Source organism: Prionailurus bengalensis, chromosome B3 (genome assembly GCF_016509475.1).
Source record: "Prionailurus bengalensis isolate Pbe53 chromosome B3, Fcat_Pben_1.1_paternal_pri, whole genome shotgun sequence".
In the NCBI taxonomy this organism is placed as follows: domain Eukaryota; kingdom Metazoa; phylum Chordata; class Mammalia; order Carnivora; family Felidae; genus Prionailurus; species Prionailurus bengalensis.
Genome location: NC_057355.1, coordinates 142,535,045 through 142,554,336, shown reverse-complemented (window position 1 = coordinate 142,554,336; position 19,292 = coordinate 142,535,045). Strand labels below are relative to the sequence as shown.

At 63.7% G+C, this 19,292-nt stretch overlaps 1 protein-coding gene across 3 annotated transcripts in view; it reads left to right on the top strand.

The window, feature by feature from the left end:
- The window catches only part of CCDC85C (coiled-coil domain containing 85C), a 78,010-nt gene that overhangs the window by 55,471 nt on the left and 3,247 nt on the right, over positions 1 to 19,292 (top strand). The window contains exons 2-6 of one of the 3 annotated variants that reach the window (XM_043557001.1): positions 3,569 to 3,618; positions 9,672 to 9,710; positions 13,150 to 13,257; positions 17,445 to 17,540; positions 18,420 to 18,518. In XM_043557001.1, coding sequence (XP_043412936.1) covers positions 3,569 to 3,618; positions 9,672 to 9,710; positions 13,150 to 13,257; positions 17,445 to 17,540; positions 18,420 to 18,518 — 392 coding nt within the window. The remainder of the gene's footprint in view (positions 1 to 3,568; positions 3,619 to 9,671; positions 9,711 to 13,149; positions 13,258 to 17,444; positions 17,541 to 18,419; positions 18,519 to 19,292) is intronic. The other 2 variants (XM_043557004.1, XM_043557003.1) reach the window with 2 other exon arrangements.

Genomic DNA, 19,292 nt, shown 5'->3' with positions numbered 1-19,292 from the left:
GAGAACGAACTCTTGAGGATAGATTCCATCGGACGCACCAGATGATTTAACATGTTTTGAGACCTCCCCTGTTGGGCTCTAAGAATGAGAAGGAAAAGCCCAGCAGACCCTGGTGGTCTGAAGGATACTGTGTTCTCTGCAGCTGCGTGGGGTTTGGGGCAAACCGTAACGGTGGGTTGAGTGGGGGCAGCACCGGGTCTGTGCCCCCGTGTGGCCTGTGTGCTGTGGCCCGTGGGCCCTGAGGTCTGCTCCTGGCAGCAGCGGGTCGGGGGCGGGGGGGCTGGGGCGTTGTTGGGTCATTTGTGGCCTCGCCTGTGTCCCTTCTCCTGGTGCCGGCTCTGTCCCCGCTCTCTTTTCCTCGCTGCCATCCTGGGAGGCGCGGGCTGGACCCGGCCGTGGCCGAGGGATTGGCTTGCTCGGGCAGGAACAGTGGTGTGTGTCCGGCCCGCCGCCCGCGGTCCAGAGAGGGCGCTGAGGCTCGGTCGGCACATCTGCTGACTCCTTCCCAGTCCATGACTCCGGCTGTGGTCTGACCAAGAGGGGCAGTGCTAGGGGCACCTGGGTGGCTCCGTCGCTCATGCCGGATTCTTGCTTTCGGCTCAGGTCACGATCTCAGGGTTCGTGAGTTCGAGCCCCGCATTGGGCTGTGCGCTGACAGCGTGGAGCCTGCTTGGGATTCTCTCCCTCTCTGTCCCGCCCCCGCTCGCTCTCGCATGCTCTCTCTCTCAAAAAAGATGAATAAACTTAAAAAAAAAAAAAAAAAGGAAATGCTAGGAGCTCCTGGTGGACCCCTAGAAATTGGCAGAGGGAGACAGAACCACCCCCATACCAGGAAACCGGGGCGGAAATGTGCCCACTTCCCGATGGCTCGTGGAGGGCAGAGCAGGCCCCTGGTGGTGCGCAGGTGACTGGTCCCCTCCTGAGTTCAGGGCTGTGCCTGGCAGTGCTGCCCCCGGTGGGGGCCGCGGTGAGCAGGGGGGGCCGGCCCACCGCCGTGCCCGAGAATCAGGCGGTCACGGAGGGTCCAGGAGAGAGGCTTGACCAAGAATCACGTCTTCTTTCTGGGACGCGTGCCAGCTCCTCCTCACGGTGCTGTGCTCTCAGCTCACAGCAGCCAGACGCTTGGGGGTCGCGGGCCCCGGGCGGCGGGGAGAGGGTCTGGCAGCCTGGGCCCTGGGCTCCCCTGCTCACCCGCCCGCAGCGGGGGACGCCGCTCCTCTCGGCCTCCGGATCTGCAAAGTGGGGAGGATGCCTGTTGGACCCTCGCCAGATGCTGGGGCTGCCGGGTGGCACCCCCGGGGTGGGTCTTCCGTCCCCCACCGACCCCACCCAGAGGGAGGCCACACGGGGCTCGGCTAGTTATTTGGGCCTCCTTGTCTTAAAGGGCGAGACGAGAGAGCTGGGAGATCTCTGCAGCGTGTGTCCACGGATTCCCCGGCTGGTGTCCCAGGGAACCCTCTGCCTCCCTATGCCCAGAGGGGCCCGGCACACCCTGACCCCTTTCCCGTCAGGCCTGTTTGCGTGGGTGTGATGTGGGAAGTGTCTGTCCGTCCTGGCTGACTGAGAATAAACTGAGGCTGGGGGGCGGGCACAGGGCATGCACACGGGGTCCTAACGAGGAGGCCCTTGGGGTCACCCTCCGCCCCGGGCTCCCGTCCCACCTCCGCTGCTGCCCTGAGTTGTGCCGTGAACAAACCACTTCAACTCAGAGCCTTGATTTCCCGGCCGTCAAGGAGCTCTGCAGGGCTGGGGGGTGTTGAGGTGGTGTGGGGGGCAGCCCCCCACATGGGGGCTCCCCAGTGCCATCCCTGAGGGTGAGGGCGGCAGGCCTGCGGGGGAGCGGCCCTCTTCCCTCTCCAGCAGGCCCCGCATTCCTGGGAGCTGAGTGGTGCTGACTCGGGGCGGGAGGGGCCTGTTGTGTCATTTCTCAGGGGTTAGTGGGTGGGCCCGGCCGTCCCCCCATTCCTGCTCCCGGGCTGGGTTGATGCTCCTGGGCCCCGTCCACGGCTGGGTGGGCGGAGCTCCCGAAGGCCCTGCCCATAGTGCCCCCCAGCAGGCAGGTCACTGGGCAGAGGGGGCACCTCTGTGTGCAGACTGCCTCCCGTAGCTGGGGGTAGCCTCAGAGTGTGGCCTTGGTGGCCTTGCTGATGGATGGGCTGGAGCTCTTGAGGCCTGGGCCGAGCCCCAGCCCCAGCCCCAGCGGAGGGAGGTTCTGGCCTTCTGGGGAGGGGACCGCCAGCTGAGCATGAGTGGGGGGGGGCGGGCATGATATCCACCATATCACCCAGGGGCTCATCGGGTAGCGCCGGCTGTGTGCGGGGGCAGATGCCTCATTTTCCCTAGGTGCCCCAGTGGTCCAGCTTGTCCCACAGCACAGGTGTGTTATGAGTTCCACAGGGTCTGCCTCCCAAGGCAGTGCTATAGAGAGGTGGCTTTGGCCGAGGGTCTGGTGGCTTCTCTGGTGGCTTTTATTTATTTATTTATTTTTTATTCTTTAAATCTTTATTATTTACTTTTGAGAGAGAGGGAGAGAGAGAGAGAGAGAATGAGCAGGGGAGCGGCAGAGAGTAGAGGGAGACACAGAATCTGAAGCAGGATCCAGGCTCTGAGCTGTCAGCACAGAGCCCGACTTGGGGCTCGAACCCACAAACTATGAGATCACGACCTGAGCTGAAGTCGGATGCTTAACCGACTGAGCCACCCAGGTGCCCCATGGTGACTTCTGAGATAAAGGGCTGGGGAGCCCGGGTGTCCTGTTGAGGGCAGGAGGAGCAGTGAGTGACTGGCCCGGTGGACGGGGTGTAGGCTGGTGTCCGGGCCACGTGAACCCCGGTGCGGTGCTCATGTGGACAGGAAGCACGGAGCCTGTCCCTTACCGGGTGACCTGTCTTTCCACCTACACAGCCACACCTGCCATGATGGTGGCGTCCCCTTGCCTGCCCTGCCCTGACCCTCCCTGCCGTGTGTCCCACAGCCCGCTCCTGGCCCCTGTGCGCTGGGTTGCCCTCGGCTTCCACCTCGGCAGGCTCCCTCACCCCAGCCTGGCCCGGGGTGACTCGGTTAGCGCTTCTGTCCTCTGCTGGTGGGGCTGATTTCTAGCCTGATGGGGAGGCAGGACCAGGGCTCTGGGAGGCAGGACTGGGCAATTTATCTGCCTTTCTGATGTGATTGCAAAACATGTGAGGGTGGTGAGGGAGGGTGGCTTTCCCCCCCTGCCGCTTTCGGAAACTGGGGGTGCACGGTTGGGGAGCGTGTCCCTGACTTGGCCCAGGGCGCGGCCGCTGACTGCTCTCGTCGGCAGAGTCCTCCAGGAAAGCTGGTGGCTCGCCCACAGTACGTGTGCCTCCCGAAGTTCCTGTGTGCCAGGCAGGGTGGAGCGGAGGAGTCCTGGACGCCTCCGGGGCCTCAGTTTCCCCACCGTGCCGGGGACGGGGCTCCCTGGACCCCATACCCCGCTGTGTGCTGCCCCTTGGCTGTGAGGGTCCCATCAGGGCCTCCGATCGGGGGTGTGACTCTCACTGGAGACCGAGTCTGATGACTAAGATGCTCCCTACTTGTGTCGTTACAGATCCCTCGTCCACCTACATCAGGCAGCTGGAGACCAAGGCCCTCGCACAGGTAAGCTGACTGGGGGTGGAAGACAGCGGGGGGCACTGCACTCGAGGGGCCGGTGCGAGCCCCCACCCCCACACCCCACCCCACCGCTCCAGTGCCCACCCATGTCCCAGCCTACCTGGGGCTTATAGCCACCCACCTGCCCCCACTGCCGTCCGGAGTCACCCCCTGGAACTTGGGGGTCACGGACCTAACCCTTGCGCCACGGCCTTTGGGGTGTCTCCCATCACAGCCTCTCCCTGCTGTCCCCAGGAGTCTGTGAGCTCCTCGGGTCAGCCCTAGGCCTGTCCCAGAGATGGTGTGCACTGTGCAATTGCTGAAGAAGGGGCCGCTTTGCCCCTCGGATGGGCAGATGGAGGCCGGAGAGGCGGCAGGCACATCCCCACTCTCTCCCGCATGGAAACCTCCCTGCTCCTGCCGCCCTTATTCCTTTCCCGGCCGGGGTCCGCCCTCCGCCCACAGGCAGATGAGGCTGTCTTATCACCGGCTCGTCCCCGGCACAGGGAGGGCAGGTTAGAGGCTGGAGGATGAGGACAACACAGCGGGGAGGCCGGGCAGGGTGACAGCCAGTGCAGGGGTGCACACGGCTCTGCTCCTGCTGAGGACGGCTGGAGCGGAGCAGGGTGGTGACTGCCAGGACGGGGGCCTTCTCTGCCGTGGGTGGGGACAGGGACGGGAGACTGTGGTCAGCCCCGTGTGGGGTCCTGGGGGCCACCTGGCTTGGGCAGCCGCGCCAGCCTCTCTCTCCCTTGTCCCCATCCTTGGCTTACTCTCCCCTCCCCCTCCCCTGCCATGCCCCCCAGCCCGTAAGTGTTGGCCAGAATGCCCAGAGCGTTTCTCTGGGAACCAATCCCGGGAAGGGCTCAGCTGCCCGGCCCCGTTGCTAGGCGACCAGCAGGCTTGGTGCCACTGTCCCGCTCGGGAAGCCCGAGGCCCCCTCTCTGCCCGTTGGGTGGCTGCTGGGAGGCTCACGGCCCCGGCACGCAGGACAGCTCCCACCACGGCCATGCCACGCCTCACCCCCACGTGGGCTGTGTGGGCAGTCCCACAGCCTAGCAGGACTCACTTGTCCACACCGCCAGGGCCACCGCACCCATGCTGTGGTATGTCACCAGGCACTGAATTGCAGGGCTGGTTTGGTAACTCTCTATATGGTTAAGGTGCTGTGTGGCAGAAGGGCTTGGCCACAAGACCTGTTGGCTTCTTTGCCTCCTCGGGTGGGGCGGGGCTCGGGTCTCACCTGGCCTGGGGGGTGGGGGGGGTTGCTGGGGCACCTTGCATTCTGAGTGGGCCTGATGTGGGGGTTGATAAGGAGGGTATGTGGCCTGGGCTGCAGGAGCTGGAGGCAGAAGTGATGCTGGGAGAACTGGGGGTTGGGGAGGGGCAGATTTAAGGCTCGGGGACCTTTGCCGTGGGCAGGTGCCCACTGGACAGCAGAATGAAGGCCGGGACCACGATCTGGACCCGAAGCTTCGGGTCAGTGGCCTCGTGAGTCTGTCCCAGCCTGACTGTCCTTTGTTTCATTGTTCCCTTGGAGGAACATGTTGAGAGCCCAGGCCCCAAATTCAGGATGCTGTTTGCCTTGTGGTTCTGTGGTCCAACCGGGCATAGCTTGTGGTCCCTTTCCCACAAACACAGGAGTGTCCCCGACCCCGGGCCACATTGTCCCACTGGAAGAATATACCCCGATTCCCAGTGGTGGGTCTGGCTGTGGACTTGGGGGAGATGTGCACACACTCAGGACCTGAAGTAGGGGTCCCTTCTAGTCCTTCCTCCCTGGGGGCACCCCTGCTGTCACAAGGGAGGCCCCGGATGGCTGTGCGCGCTGGCCCCGTGCCCACATGTGCAGAGTTGGAGGTTGTCAGGGGCCCTGTGTCTGGGCAGCAGGGGGACAGCAGACGCCTGAGCAGTGGTTGGCTCTGCCCGCCCCCCACTCTCCCACCCCCAAGCCTGCTCGGACCTGCTCCCAGGGGTCATACCTGGGGCCTTGGCCTGGAGGCAGCAGCAGTAGGGCTCTGTCCGTCCTCCACTGGTGCTCACGCCTGGGCCAAGCAAAGATACCCAAAGATGGGGGCTTGCAGACCCTCGCTGGGATCTAGGCTCGCTGGCTGCAGGCGGTTGGACTGAGATTTAGGGACAAGAATGAGCTTTGCCTGGCTTACTGCCAGTGGAGGGACAGTGCCGGGGACTCAGCATCCAGCGTCCCAAGCATCCGGCGTCAGCCACGTGGTGCTGGGGCCTCGGCCCTCCTCCGCCAGTGCGCTGTACATCCTTGACCCCTTATTGTAGCAAAACGGTTGGGCCTCAACCTACGGTCAGCATCGACACCCAGGAGCCACTGGCAGAATGTCTCCAGGGTCATGGCCGGGGCTCCTGCTGCCCTCCCACCTGCTGTCACCAGAGCTTGGCCCCGAGGGTGGGTCGGTCATCTGACTGCAGAGGAGGGCACTGCTGTTCTGAGCCTTGCAGGAGAGATGAGAGACAGAGACAGTGAGACAGCCACCCCCCCCCCCCCCCCCCCCCACCGGCCTGCTGTCAGCTTCCTAGTGACAGCTCACACCTCACTTGCTTTTGGATTCCTGGGGCAGCTCAGATGGCACCATTCGGTTTGCTCACCTATAAAATGGGCTTCGTGTATAGTTCGTGTATAGTTGGTGACCTGCTGTGCGTGGCCCTAGGGGCTCGGGGGTGACGAGGCACGGGCCTGACCACCTCCTTGTTCAGCTAGCAGGACTCATGTGCATGAGGAGGCTGCTGGAGGACGGCAGAGGCGGGGAGAGCCCCCCAGGTGGGACAAGGCCCACGATGGGTGTACTGGCCTCGTTCTAAGAGAGTCCAGGGAAGAAAGGGTTCAGGCACGGCCCCCTCCCGACAGCCTCCCTCCCCAACCACCCCCAGGGGGCTTGGTCCTTAGTCTGAGCTCTCAGCCCTGTGAGTCGCCCTCCCTTGCTGCTAGGCTGTCGCGATCCTCCCTTGGGGAGCCTGCCCCCCACCCCTGCCGGGCTGTCGGCGACTCAGGGACCGGCTGCTGGGTCCGACCGGTCACATCTGCATCTCCAGGGCCTAGCTCAGCTGCACTAGGTGGATACATCTCGGGGAGCCCCTGGCCACCCACCCACCCAGAGTCCTGGGGCAAGAGGGGAGGCTGAGGCTGGCTCTTGCCGAACCAAGGACCAGCTGCTTCATGAGGTGTAGTGAGCTGGTTGTCTTTGGAGGCAGTCACGTGATGGATGCCCACATTTGGGAATCTTGGGGAGAGAGATTTCTTCCTGCCACGGGTGGGCTTCTGGCCTGGGTCTCGTGAGCTCGGGCTTGTCAGATTTTATGATTCTGGCACTTAAGCCTTGTCGTTGAGATCAAACCGCACGGGAACCGCAGGAAAGTCCGGCACCTGCCGTTTCGGCGAAAAGCAGGAGAAAGTGCTGTTCCTCTTTGAACCATCTTAAGGGGATGTGGCTCCAGGGTCTGGGCCTCTGCGGCCTCCGCTTCCCACTGCCCCCGTCTCTCCCCTCCCCTCCCCTCATGGCCTCTATTTAACTCCAAAATAGCTTTAATTAAAAATGTGCCAGAGTGTTCACAGACTAAATTACCGTATTGCAGTTCGTATTTTCTTTCTCGTGTCGGCTTTAAAATTCCGTCAACACAGCTGCCTCCTCTGCGATGATTCATCTCGAGCCCCCGTACACATGATTCCTTTTCCTGTGGATTCTGTGCCCGGCCGGGCTGGGGTGGGGGCGGCTGTCATTGACGCCGGGGCCTCGGCTCTTGGTTCCCTCGCTTAATCCCCCTGCTGGGCTGATAAATGTAAGGCTCCGCGTTCGCCCAGAAGCCAGCTTTACAAAAGAGCCAGTGACGTTCGGGCTGATGTCACACGGGGCAAGTGGGCAGCCATCCTGGGGATGGAGGCCGCGGTCCAGGCCCGCCTCCCTCCTCCTCACCCCTGTGCCTGCCCTTTCTCTATCCTGCCACGCCACGCAGGGTCGCCTGAACCACTCAGGTTAGAAGTGACCCCAGGATTTACACCAAGCGCAGATGGGGAAGCTGAGGCCTGGGTGGAGGAGGGCGTCCGGGCCTGAGTGACTGTGTCAGTGTCCTGGGGCCGCTGTAACAAAGAGGCATAGACCGGGTAGCTTCAGCAACAGAAGTGTGCTATCTCATGGTTCTAGGGGCCACGGGGTCAACGTATGAACCTGGGGGGACACAATCTAGCCTGCAGCAATGGCGTCATTGGCCTGATGGTATGAAGAAGTGGGTTTGGGCTCTAGAAGAATTGGAGTTCAAATGATGCCCCAGCACTCACCTGCTCTTTGGCTTTAGGCATGATGCGTTATGTCCTGATGCTTTGGGTTCCTTACCTGTGAGGCAGGGATGACGGTGATGCCCGCTGCCTGCCAGGCACTGCCTGCCCTTCTCTCTTTTTCCTGCTCTCAGGGACCTGGGATGTTCAAGGTCTGTGGTAGACTTGTGCCCACCTGCCTGGGCCTGGCCCGTCCCCGTATGAACTGCTCCTTTCTGGCCTTTGTCTGAGTTTTGAACCATATGGGCCGGGGGACAGCGGAACAGTCTGCCACCCTCTAAGCCTGTGCCGAGGCCTCAGTGCTGTGTTCTGAGTCCCCGGGGAAGACCTGTCGCCCTGAGTGGCCCGTTCCCTTGCCCAAGCTGTCCAGAGACGCTGGCCTCCGGTGTTTCTTTGGTGGTGCCTTCTGGGACAGGTCGCTGCTGGTTGACGGGCCCTGGGCTGTCCCTGCTTGAGGCATGGTGGTCACGTCCTGCTCCCTCCCTTGTGAATGGTGTGCTTTCTGGATCTCTGGAGGGCTTTAGCTATGTCTTTAGCAGAACCTCAGAACCGGTCCAGCCTCTCCTTCAACCAGGGAGGAAACCTTTCTAGCATCTGAGCAGATGGTCTGTCTAGCAATATGGGCAGAAGGAGGCTAGGAATACCACCTCTGTCCCCTCTATGCCTGAGGTCTAATCGCTGTCCACTGTGAGCTACATGCTGGGTGACCGTCAAGGCCAAGCCCAGGACTGTAGGGCTAGAGGGCATGGTTCAAGTCGCCAAAGTGCCGCTTACCAGCTGGGGGGCGTTGGGCCAGGGGCTTAACCTCTCTGTGCCTCAGTTTTCTCGTCTGTGAAATGGGGACACTGATGGTGGCCGCCCCAGGATTAAAGGGCGAATCCCGCAAAGCACCGAGGACTAGGGCTGGCCAGTGGAAAGGGTCGTGGGCCATCCAGCAGCCGAGTGCCCTTCGTGACCCCGATTTACCGGCAAGCAGCAGAGACCTGGAACACTGATGGGCTGCTCAGACTCACCCAGCCGTGGTGGGATTTGGATTTTGCAAATCTGTTCCCCTCCCCAAAGCCCCCCACCCCTTCCCGGGGAGATCCCGAGGCCTGTCCCTCCCTCTCACTCACCTTATTGCCGAGGGGACCTGTAAGGGGGCCGATGGCCACTGTGGCAGATGAGACCGTCTGGGTGTTCTGCCATCAGCCACACGCTCGAGTTTGAAACCTGGGATTTGGGGTCTGACATTGCATGGGGAGCAGGGACGCGGTGCCCCCAGTGGGTGAGTAATAGTAACCGTACATTCGCCACGCGTGGGGCCTCCGCTGCCTGATCTGAGCACCAATTAGGAAGAACCGTCTGGGCCCCCAGCCACGGAGCCGCCGCTCTCTTCTTAATGGCCTGCAAGTGAGTTCTCTTGAAATTAAAGGGGAAACCGAGAAGACAAGTGTGGCCGGACGGTTGTACCAGCATGCCCGTGTGAGGGGCCTCGCCGGTCACCCCCCCGCCCCTCCCAGCCGGCGGGCTGGCATCTCGGGGCGCCTCTAGGCCAGCGCAGGGGCCTGGTGTGAGCCCCGAGAGGGCTGGGAGCGGGCCGGGCGCTCGGGCAGCCCTTGTAAACATGGGGCTTTCCAAAAACGTGGGGGCTCCGAGGTGCCCACCCCGGCCCGGCCGAGGCCCCGGCACCTTTGGGCTACCGAGGGACCAGGGGAGGGGGGCCGAGGGGGGCCGTGGCTGGCATTTCCTGGGTGACACCGCTCCTCTTCCCTTGCAGCCGCCCCGCCCCTGCGGCCGCCCGAGAAGCTGGTTTCAGGTAGAACCGCCTGGCGGGACGTGTTTGCAGTGGTGTCTGTGGTGGGGGCTGTTTTGAGTGCTGTGTGCTGTCCTGTCTCCTCCGGGTCTCCCCCGGCCCTGGCACCCTCCTGGCACTTCCTGGGAGCTCAGCACCCCCAGGTGCCCCAGTTCTGCTTCTAGATTCTTCCTGGGGTCTGCCCTTCCCGAGCTGGCATTGGAGTCCAGCTTTGCCGAACAGCAGCAAAGAGCCACGGGGCAGCGGCCTCCGCGGTGCCCCACACAGGCCGTGCTCACTGAGCTGCCACCGCATCCACCCAGCTGGCCTTTGTAGTCCGAGTGCTCTCCGGATGCCCCTTTGTCAGCGTTCACCCTTGGGGCCCCACCTCCCGGTCCTGGCTTCGCACGGTAGACACTGCGTCCCTGCCGGGTGCACGCAGTAGGTGCTGCCCGAACACAGCCCTGCCGGGTGCACGCAGTAGGTGCTGCAGCAGACGGTCCCTCTGGGACTGGAGTCCTTTGGGCAGCAGGTGGGAGGGGTGACAGCTGCTCTGAGCGAGCCCATCCACAGCTGCTGCCCAGGGAGGGGCACGTGGACAGGGTCCTCCCTTTGCATCCTGCTGTGGCCCTTTTCTGCTCCAGGAGGAGCCCTCTGACGGTGCTCCCCGGAGCCCCCCGGCGGGCAATGGCTGGGGAGCTCGCTGCATGCCCGCGGGGGCCCAGAGGGGCTGGGGCAGCCCGAGTTCACGCCAGCTCTGAGCCAGGCAGCGACGCAGGGACTGAGGCCCGTGTCCTTAACAGCAGACTCGGCGGGGGGGGGGGGGGGGGTGGAGGGAGGGAGGGGGGCAGGGGCGTGGCCTCCCGGGTGTCCCCCCTGGCTGGAAGGGGCAAACCTGTTTGGACTCCATGTGTCCTTTAAGGATGTGGGAGCCCCGCCCACTCTGTGTGGCAGATCCTTTCTCCCTGGGTCCTGAGGGACCTTCGTTTGGGATCCTATCCCATAGGAGGGCAGGCATCCTGTCCCCGCTTCCTGAACCACCCTGAGCAGGCCCAGCCAACCCACAAGGCCATTTCAGCTCCGCGTCCCCTCGGCGATGAAAACCTAAGGATTTCATTCTTGGGCACCAACAGGCACATCCCAGGATTTTTCATTTGGATTGAAGTGCCGTTATGGTCCCTCATTTTGATGTGTCATTAGTCCCGTTGCCCCTAACGAGAGATCGTGTGTCTTTCCCCCGCCAGCTTGGTGGGTCGCTAATAAAGTTCTGTGGGCGCACAAATATTTATAGATGATCACTGAAGGCAGGCGTGGGAATTGCATGTGCTAATTAAAAACACTCCCTCCCACCCCCTTGTACATACATGTCCTTCTGAGGAAATGATCCGGGGGGAGGGAGGGGGCTACATAAACCAGTGTTCTCAGTACCAACACGGGAGTTCCTTCTGAACCCATTTGGTCTAGCACCAGAGGAGGTGTGGACGAGGGGGAGACGAGGCCCGGATGAGGTTCTAGACGGTCCTTTGGGGAAGGACAGGCAGCGTCCAGCCGTCCTGGTCCCAGGGACTGCTGGGAGAGAGCGGTGGCTCACATCCCTGGCCGTGTGGCCAAATAAATGTCAGTGCGTGAGTTGCGCTGAGTCTTACGCCTGGGCCCTTTCAGCAGCCTGGCCAGGCGGGCGGGGCGTGCTCCTGCAGAATGGTGGCAGGGGGCCTGGTGAGAGCCTGGTGGCACTGGGTGTGGTGTTCAGCGTGACTGGGGTTAGAACGTACTGTCCATTGGAGACGAGTTGGTAACTGTCACCTGGCCAGGAAAATAATTGGTTGGGAGTTTTGCCTTTGAGTGAAGGTGGACCCCCCTGCCCAGGGTGGGCGAGCCCGAGAGGCGCAGGTGCCCTGATGGGGGGGGGGTCCCCCTGCTGGGGGGGGCGAGGGGGTGCTGGGCAAGGGGGCAGGGTCTTTGTCATTTTGGTGTCAGGTGGCAGAGGGGACCCCTCGCTGGGCCACCCACCTCTGGTTCAGCCCAGGGTTGGCCATAATCAGGGGACGTGGCAGTCACATTTTAAGGGTTCTGGTGACACCCTGTTACACTTCAGGGGCCACCATGGGAGGGTGGGCCGCCACTTCTCTCCCCTCTGTGCCTCTTGGTAACCTTTGTTTACACTGAGGTCTTCCTGGAGGCCGTGGGAATAGTTGTCTCTGGTCCTGGCCAAGGTGCCTGGGGTGGGTGGTGGTAATCTGGTGGGTGACTGCTCAGATCTGCTTTCTGATGTTTGCTCTGGCGGCCTCCGTGGGGCATGTGCCTTAAGTGGGTTTTTATTCTAGTCCCACAGACGCTTACAGGGCACTGCTGTGTGCCCCTGAGCTGGCCCCCTGACACCTGGGGGGTCTGACCTGGGGGATCTGATGGGGATGGGAGGGCGGAACATGGAGCTGGTGAGGCTGGAGACCCATGAGAATTGCGGTCTGTGTCCAGCTATTGGCAGGAGGGGAGCAGGCTGCATGTGGGTCCCTCCTGAACCAGCAGAGGGGGGCTGGTGAGCAGGAGGAGGGACCCCCAGATGTGGTTCTGGGCCGTCTGGCTCACCTGCCCCTGCTCTGGCCTCCTCCCCTCCAGGATCTGTTTGGGTAACTCGGCACCCTGTTGATTTACGGGACATTCTCTGTTTTATCTGCCCAACAGCGTGCCCTCAGTTCCTTTGAAGTAGAAACAGGTGTCTGGGCCAGAAACACCAGCCCAGGCTCTTAGTGATGGAGGGGCTTGTGCTCAGCTGGACCAGAGAGGGCCTGTGTGGGATTGAGCGGGACCCCCGGATCCCCTCCCTCTGTGGATCACAGCCCCCAGCCTCTGGGGGGCATTTGCTTGGCCTTGAGGAAAATCACCTAAGGCCAAATATGTGTTCATTCACTCACTCACTCACTCACTCACTCACTCCTCCACCTCTCCCTCCCTCCTTCCTAAGCATGCACCGATTCCTGTGGATACAGAGGGGTGAGACGGGGTGAGACGCAGGAACTACATTTGGGACCTCCTGTCCTAGAGCAGAGCCTGAGGGCGAGCACTGAGCGGAACAGAGTGACAGGCTCACGTGTGGGAGGTGGGAGGGCCTTCCAGTGGATGCGGGCCCCAGGGGTCGGAGACAGTGTTCCCCAGGCTGGGCTGGACAAGTGCAGGAGGCTGGAGCAGAGGAAGGAGGGCCGGGGGTGGGCGTGCCACACACTCATTTCCTCGTTTATTCTGTTCAAGCCGCATTGATACAGCATGACCTGGGGAGCGACACGGAGCCCCCTGCCTCGTGGCCCCAACACGTGAGCAGGGAGGCGGGTGACAAAGGCTCCCGCTGATGGCAGTGAGGCAGGGAGAGGGGAGGGAGGGTGCAGACCACTGTGTGGGGGCAGGAGGGCCAAGTCTTCACGGGGCACAGTCCTTGGGGCCCCTCTAACCTGTCCCCCTCCCCCCACAGCAGGCAGGCTCTGGAGAGTTCCGGACTCTGCGGAAGGGCTTCTCCCCGTACCACTCGGAATCCCAGCTGGCGAGCCTGCCGCCTTCCTACCAGGACTCCCTGCAGAACGTAAGTGCCCCTTCCCTGGAGTCGCACTTTTCACGTGTGGACCCGGTGCCTCCAGAATCCACGTTCCAGTGCAGGGGTGAGGCTCTGCCTGTCTGCCGACCGGCCCGGGCCAGTGGACGGTCCGTGACCGCACCTGGGACTGGGACCCTCGTCTCCGGCCTGAGCAGCATCCAGGTCAGGCGAGGGCGATGGGTCAGAGCTGGGGCTCTGCCTGAGTGGCCCTCCATCCCCTTCCTTCCCCCCGCCCTCTGCCAGCCGGGGGTCTGGGCTCGTGGCCCTCGGAGGCTTGTGCGGGCCCCGCGAGGCAGTTAGAGATGGCGGCCAAGCCCGAGCGATGTTGGGGCGGCAAGGGGCCGCGTCTGGAGGCCCCGCGAGCGGCTGCCCAGGCCCCGGGTGCAGGGCACCTGTCACTGCTCGGCTCCGGTGGGCGGGGAAGGGTGCCTGGCCGGGGCTTGGGCCGGGGTGGCAGTGCATGCGATGCGTACTCGCTACCCAGGCTTTGTGACCGAGCGTCGGGGAGGAGCTCCGGTTTGTGCCGGGCACTAGTTCACCCTGGGTCCTCCGGGGCGGTCCTGGGCTCTGGGCTGCCCCGAGTGCGTGAGGGGGGGCGCGGCGTGGGGTCAGCTCTCTGGGACGCGGATGGCTAGTCGGGACCGCTCCCTGTGGGCCAACGTGTCCGCCATCCCTGTGCGACGTGTCCAGAGTGCATGGTCTGGGGAGGCAGAGCTCACTGGTTGGCCAGGGCTGGGAAGAGGGCCATGGGGATTGCTGACGAGCATGGGGTTTCTTTTCGGGGTGAGGAAGTGTTCTGTTGGGATGATTGCGTAAATCTGTGAACATGCCCAAAAACGCTGCCCGCGGACCCCTTGCCACACGAGCTGGGCGGGTGACCGTGACTGGAGCGGCTTCAGTGCTCTGTGCAGCCGGGCGGGGACCCTGGCCATCCGCAGGGAACGGGCGAGGAGCCCGGCTGGCCTGAGGTCACTCTTCCAGGTGGCCGCTGCTCTCTCCCCATGACCCCGGCCAGCAAGGGTGACCCCGGGGTGCCCCTGCCAGGCCTCGCTGGGCCTCGATGCCGGCAGAAGCAGGCTGGGGCCGCCGCTGGCTGCCGGCCAGGTGCTGTGTTTTCTTTTGAGGCTCTCACACCTCCAGGAATGTAGCTGCTGAGGCCGACCAGGCAGATAATCCAAATATTCATCCAGGAGCCTGTGGCCGGGTTGGGCTCCCAAGTGCTTTGTGCAGAAGGGCGCTGAGAAGCCCAGGGTGCCCCAGTGGGGGCTGGCCCCTTGCTCCTTCACTCCGTCGCCCCCGGCCCCCCCCCCAGCGCCCCACCTGTGTTCATCCCGTGGCTGTGGAGCGCTGTGTGCTGGAGCCACGGCGATCTGGGGACCGGGAAGGGCGATGCATCCTGCGTGCTGGCACCGAGCCCACGTGGGCCTAGAGGCCAGGGCCAGTGTGAACCTCCTTCAAGGCCAGGGGCAGGTCTCCGAGGTGCACAGAGAAGGTAGGGTGTTTTAGGGGAGGCTCAGCCACAAAGGCTGTGGAGGCAGCAGTGGGTGGCCTGTGTCTGGCACGTGGGTCCACCGGGCGAGTGAGGGCTTGTATGGGGTGGACCCTCTGTGCCCGATGACGCTGGGGACACAGGTTCTGCCACAGCTGGCCCGTCTTCTGTAAGGTGCCTGTAGGTCCGGGGGGGGGGGGGCGGTGAGGGAAGGTCGCCCACATGCCAGAGGGCCCCAAGGTGAAACAGGTGACCCTGTAGGGTGGGGACACCCTTTCCTTGCCAGGCTGGCTGTCCCCCCCCCCGCCCCACCTCTGTCCCTATCCATGTTCCCCCTCTCCCTGTCGACGTGAGTCAGAGGCTGCAGGTCTGTGCAGGGCTCCCCGGCTGCTCCCCACGAGGGTCACTGGCCCAGGTGGCCATGGGGCAGGGTGCCCGGGGGCCCAGCCACACCTGGGACTCAGGGCCCCATGGAAGGAGCTGGCAGTGGCTTTCTGGCATTCTCCAGCCGAGAGCAGGATCAAGTCTTTTGACAGGTCCCTGGGGGAGACTGGTCCCCCTGCCTTTTTTTTTTTTTTGGTCGACTTTATTTTTGAGCATGCAGTTTCCCTGTTTTGTTTTGTTTTGTGCATATTTGCAGATTTGTGTAATCATCACCCCATCTCATTACCCCACGAGGAAACTCTGTGCCCTGTAGCAACCTTCCCCCCTCTCCCCTGCCTCAGCCCCTGGAGACCACGGATGTGCTTGTGTCTCCGTAGATTTCCCTATTCTGGACATTTCCTCGCAACGGAAACTTGTAGCGTGCCATCTTCTGTGACTGGCTGCTTCCGCGTAGCGCCTCGCGATGGAGGCTTTGTCGCAGCCTGTCAGCACCTTGTTCCTTTTCACTGTCGAGTGAGACTCCGGGGCGTGGATGTGTCACGTTTTGCTGATGCGACCATCAGCTGCTGGGCATTTGGGGCTGTTCCCGTGCTTTGCCTGCTGTGAATAGTGCTGCCGGCCCTCCCACCGCTGGGAGAGCTGTGTGTGGGGAGAGCCCCGGGAGTACCAGTCCCGGTGGCATTTACTCCTTAACACGTGCTACACGTCCAGCTCAGCTTCCTTCCCAGGACCCGCAGTGGCACGCTCATTGGCAGCCTGGTGAGGTCGGTCACGGAAAGGCTGGATTGCACGGCCTGCCCTGGCCACTCCTGGCTCCCTTCCTGCCTTTGCTCCAGGAAGCAGCCCCCTGGAGCAGCAGTCGTCCCCTGCCCCGCCTATAGAGCCGGCTGTTCAGGGAGCCCCAGGTACAGATAGGACTGGAGGCCAGAGGTCCCTGTGCCTCTTAAGGGCTGAACGTGTGTGGTTACCGCCCCCTGCTGGCCGATGCGGGGAGCGCAGCCTGCCGGGCACATGCTTGTGTTCTGCCTTCCACCTGCCTCCCCAGAGCCCTTGGATCCGCTTTTGATCTCTCCACACGACAGATCTGGCCTGGGCCCCAGAGACCAGGCAGCCTGGGCCACTAGACGGCACCCCAGGGCTCTGCACACACTCTGGGACACAGGGACCCTTCCATTGTCCAGATTAGGAAACCGAGGCACAGAGTGGGTTGGGCCCTGCCTCCGGTCACAGCCAGGAGAGCTTTGCCCAAGTCTGCTTTTCTGGCCCCAAGGTTACGGGACCCGGCCTCTGGGTGGAGCCAGGAGAAGGTCCAGGTGGGGTGGGCAGATGGGGAGAGTGCAGAGGGGCTGGCCCACAGCAGAAAGTTCTGGGCCCCGAGAGTCTCTGCACAGCGTTGCCTTGCTGGGCAGGATCCCAGGGTGATGGCCCCACGAGCCTGCTCACCAAGCCTGCCTGGTCACTGGGGTCGGTGACTGGGAAAGAAACCAGGACCCAGAGAAGGGACAGCTGTGCCGGGAACCCCAGCTCCCTGGCCTCCCCGCCTGGGACCCTTGGTGTTTTCTATCTGGCTGTTGGTGTTTGCTGAGCCCGTTAGGCTCACTCCCAGTGTCTTCTGGTGTCTCTTGGCCTGGAGAGCTCCATCCTGAGTCCTCCTTGTCTGGGGGCCCTCCTCCTATGGGGCCTCCCTGCAGGCCGGGCCCTGCACCCTGCCCATACCAGTAATCCCTGTGGAGAAGCAGCTAGGGATGCCGGGTGCACCTGCAGCCTCTGACATCGGTGGGCCCAACATCTGGGGGCTGGACCCCCCTCCTCGCCCGGCCTCGGCCCCCGCACCCCAGGCTGTGCCGAGTTGGGCACCTGGTTGCCGTTTCAGGTGTCGGCCGACTGCGGTGGCATGCGGTGGCCGGGCAGGGCTGGAAGAGTGTCCCTGGGGGTGGGGGATGGGGTGAAGTCTGGTTTAGCCCACTCACCTGGTGTCGGCGGGGAGGGTGGCAGCTTTGGAGGCAGCCCCCCGCGGTTTGCTCCTTGCCAGTCCCTGCCATCTCTGAGCTGGACTCACTTCCTCCGGGAAACAGCAGGCCTTCCCCACGGGCTATGAGGAGGAGCCCGCGGGACGGGGTGGGGGCCAGGTGCTGCCCCTCTGTCCTCCCTGCCTCCTCTCCCTCATCAGCCGGGCCCCATTTCCTCCTGCCTGGGCCCTGGCCCACAGAAGCAGGGACTTCTGTCTGCTGCCGGCCGCACTCGTGGCCACCAGCTGGGAGCCCTTCTGGGCAAGCTGCGACAGCGTGATTCCCTCCCACAGGGCCCAGCCTGCCCGGTCCCCGAGCTGTCCTCGCCCCCCTCCGCCGGCTACAGCTCCGCGGGACAGAAGCCAGAGGCTGTCGTGCACGCGATGAAGGTGAGGGTCAGCCCCTGCCCACCCTCACCCAGTTCCTGCCCCCTCAGGAGCCCCCAGATCCCTGGTGCAGCGCAGGACCTGGGACCTTGGACGTCACATTTGCTCTGGGCCCATGGGCATCTGAGCAGCAGGGTGGGGGCTTTCGTCCTTGTGCAGGGGTTGGGGGGGGGTCGGGGTGACCACGAACACCTTGGAAATGGAGGTGTCAGTTGGCCGGAGCAAGCGTGTCACCTGTCTGCCATCCCTGCAGCTGGGGAAACTGAGGCCCGGGTGCGGTAGGGGAAGAGCCGGCGCTCCCCCAAAACCTGAGAGTTGGGGGCAGGGCTGCGGTAGCACTAAAGCCCCAGCACCCCAAGGCCCAGCCTCGCCTCCAGGCACACCTGCCTCTCTGCTCAGGTGTAGGTCCCGCTGAGGCTCTCACTGCTCCCGGGGGAGCTCGCTCACCCGGACCTCACATCCCACCTGTGCGCGCACCCGTGGACGCCCCACGCGTGCACGGACATAGGCGCGCCGTCCCCCGGGTTTGGGGGCCGGTCTGCGTCTGCGCGGATACAGCGCACGCAGCAGTGACTGGACACGCCCACTCACCCCGTGTGTGAGCAGGTGCTGCCCTTGTCCCTCTAATCACGAGCTGGGGGCCCTGGCCTTGCACGAGGCCACCTGCCCGAGGGTAGTCCCGCCCAGCCTGTCCTCCCTGCTTCCAGATGAGGCGTCCCCAGCTTGCCCCGCCTCTCTTGATGTGGGGGTGTGGCTTCCCTCCTGCAGAGCCACTAGGGGAGGGAAGAGGACCATAAAGTGAGGATGAGGACCCGCCCCTCCGGTCGTGCCCCAACCTCCGGACCCTGGCCTCACCTCCGGCCCCGGGGCCTGTTCCCGCAGGTCCTGGAAGTGCATGAGAACCTGGACCGGAGGCTCCAGGACGGCTGTGAGGAAGGCCTGAGCGAGAAGGAGAAGGCCATCGTCCGCGAGATGTGCAACGTGAGGCGCTTCCCCGGGGCCGCGGCCTGGGCGTGGGAGCAGGGAGGGCCCCAGCCGTCCCCTGGTGGGAGGGGCCGGTGACCTGGAGGGGGAGGCACCCGGAGAGCCCGGGGCCTGTCCTCTCCCCGCTGCCTAACCCACTTCTCCCCTAGAATGGGGTCCCTAACCTCTGGGGTCTGTCCATCCCCAGAGCACCCCCCAACCTCCCGGGACGGGTCGTGTTCACCCCACGTCCCATCCCTTGGGCCCCTGCCCCAGACCGCAGGTGTCTGGTGCCCCTGGTGGCTGCCAGTGGTGTTCAGACTGGACGTGTGGGTGGGGCCCTCCGTGACTAGGGCTGCGTTGGTTTCTGGAAGCTGGGCTGTTTCTCTGGTTGTCCAGGAGGTGGAACCTCACCCGTGACCCCAGTGGCCAGTGTGTCATCCGTGGATTCTTACAGGACCCGGCAGGGGCTGGCCGGGGCCTCACGGGGGGGGGGGGGGTTGTTCTGACCCCCACCCCTCCCATGCTGCCTCCTGTACCTCTGGGTCCCACTGGACAGCCTCAAGGCCACGCCTGCACCCCGGGAGTGATGTGCTCAGGATGGCAGGCGTGGCCGTGAGGGGGGGGACGTGCAAAGATCTGGTCTGAGTGTCTCTGGGCCTCACACAGCCTCAGTTTCCCCTCCTGGCCCCGTGGCTCTGGGGACGTGGGTGGTTTGGAGGGGCAGTGAGGCGGTCTGTGCATACAGGCCAGGGGGTGGGCTCGGGGTGGGCTCTCTGCTCACAGCTCGCC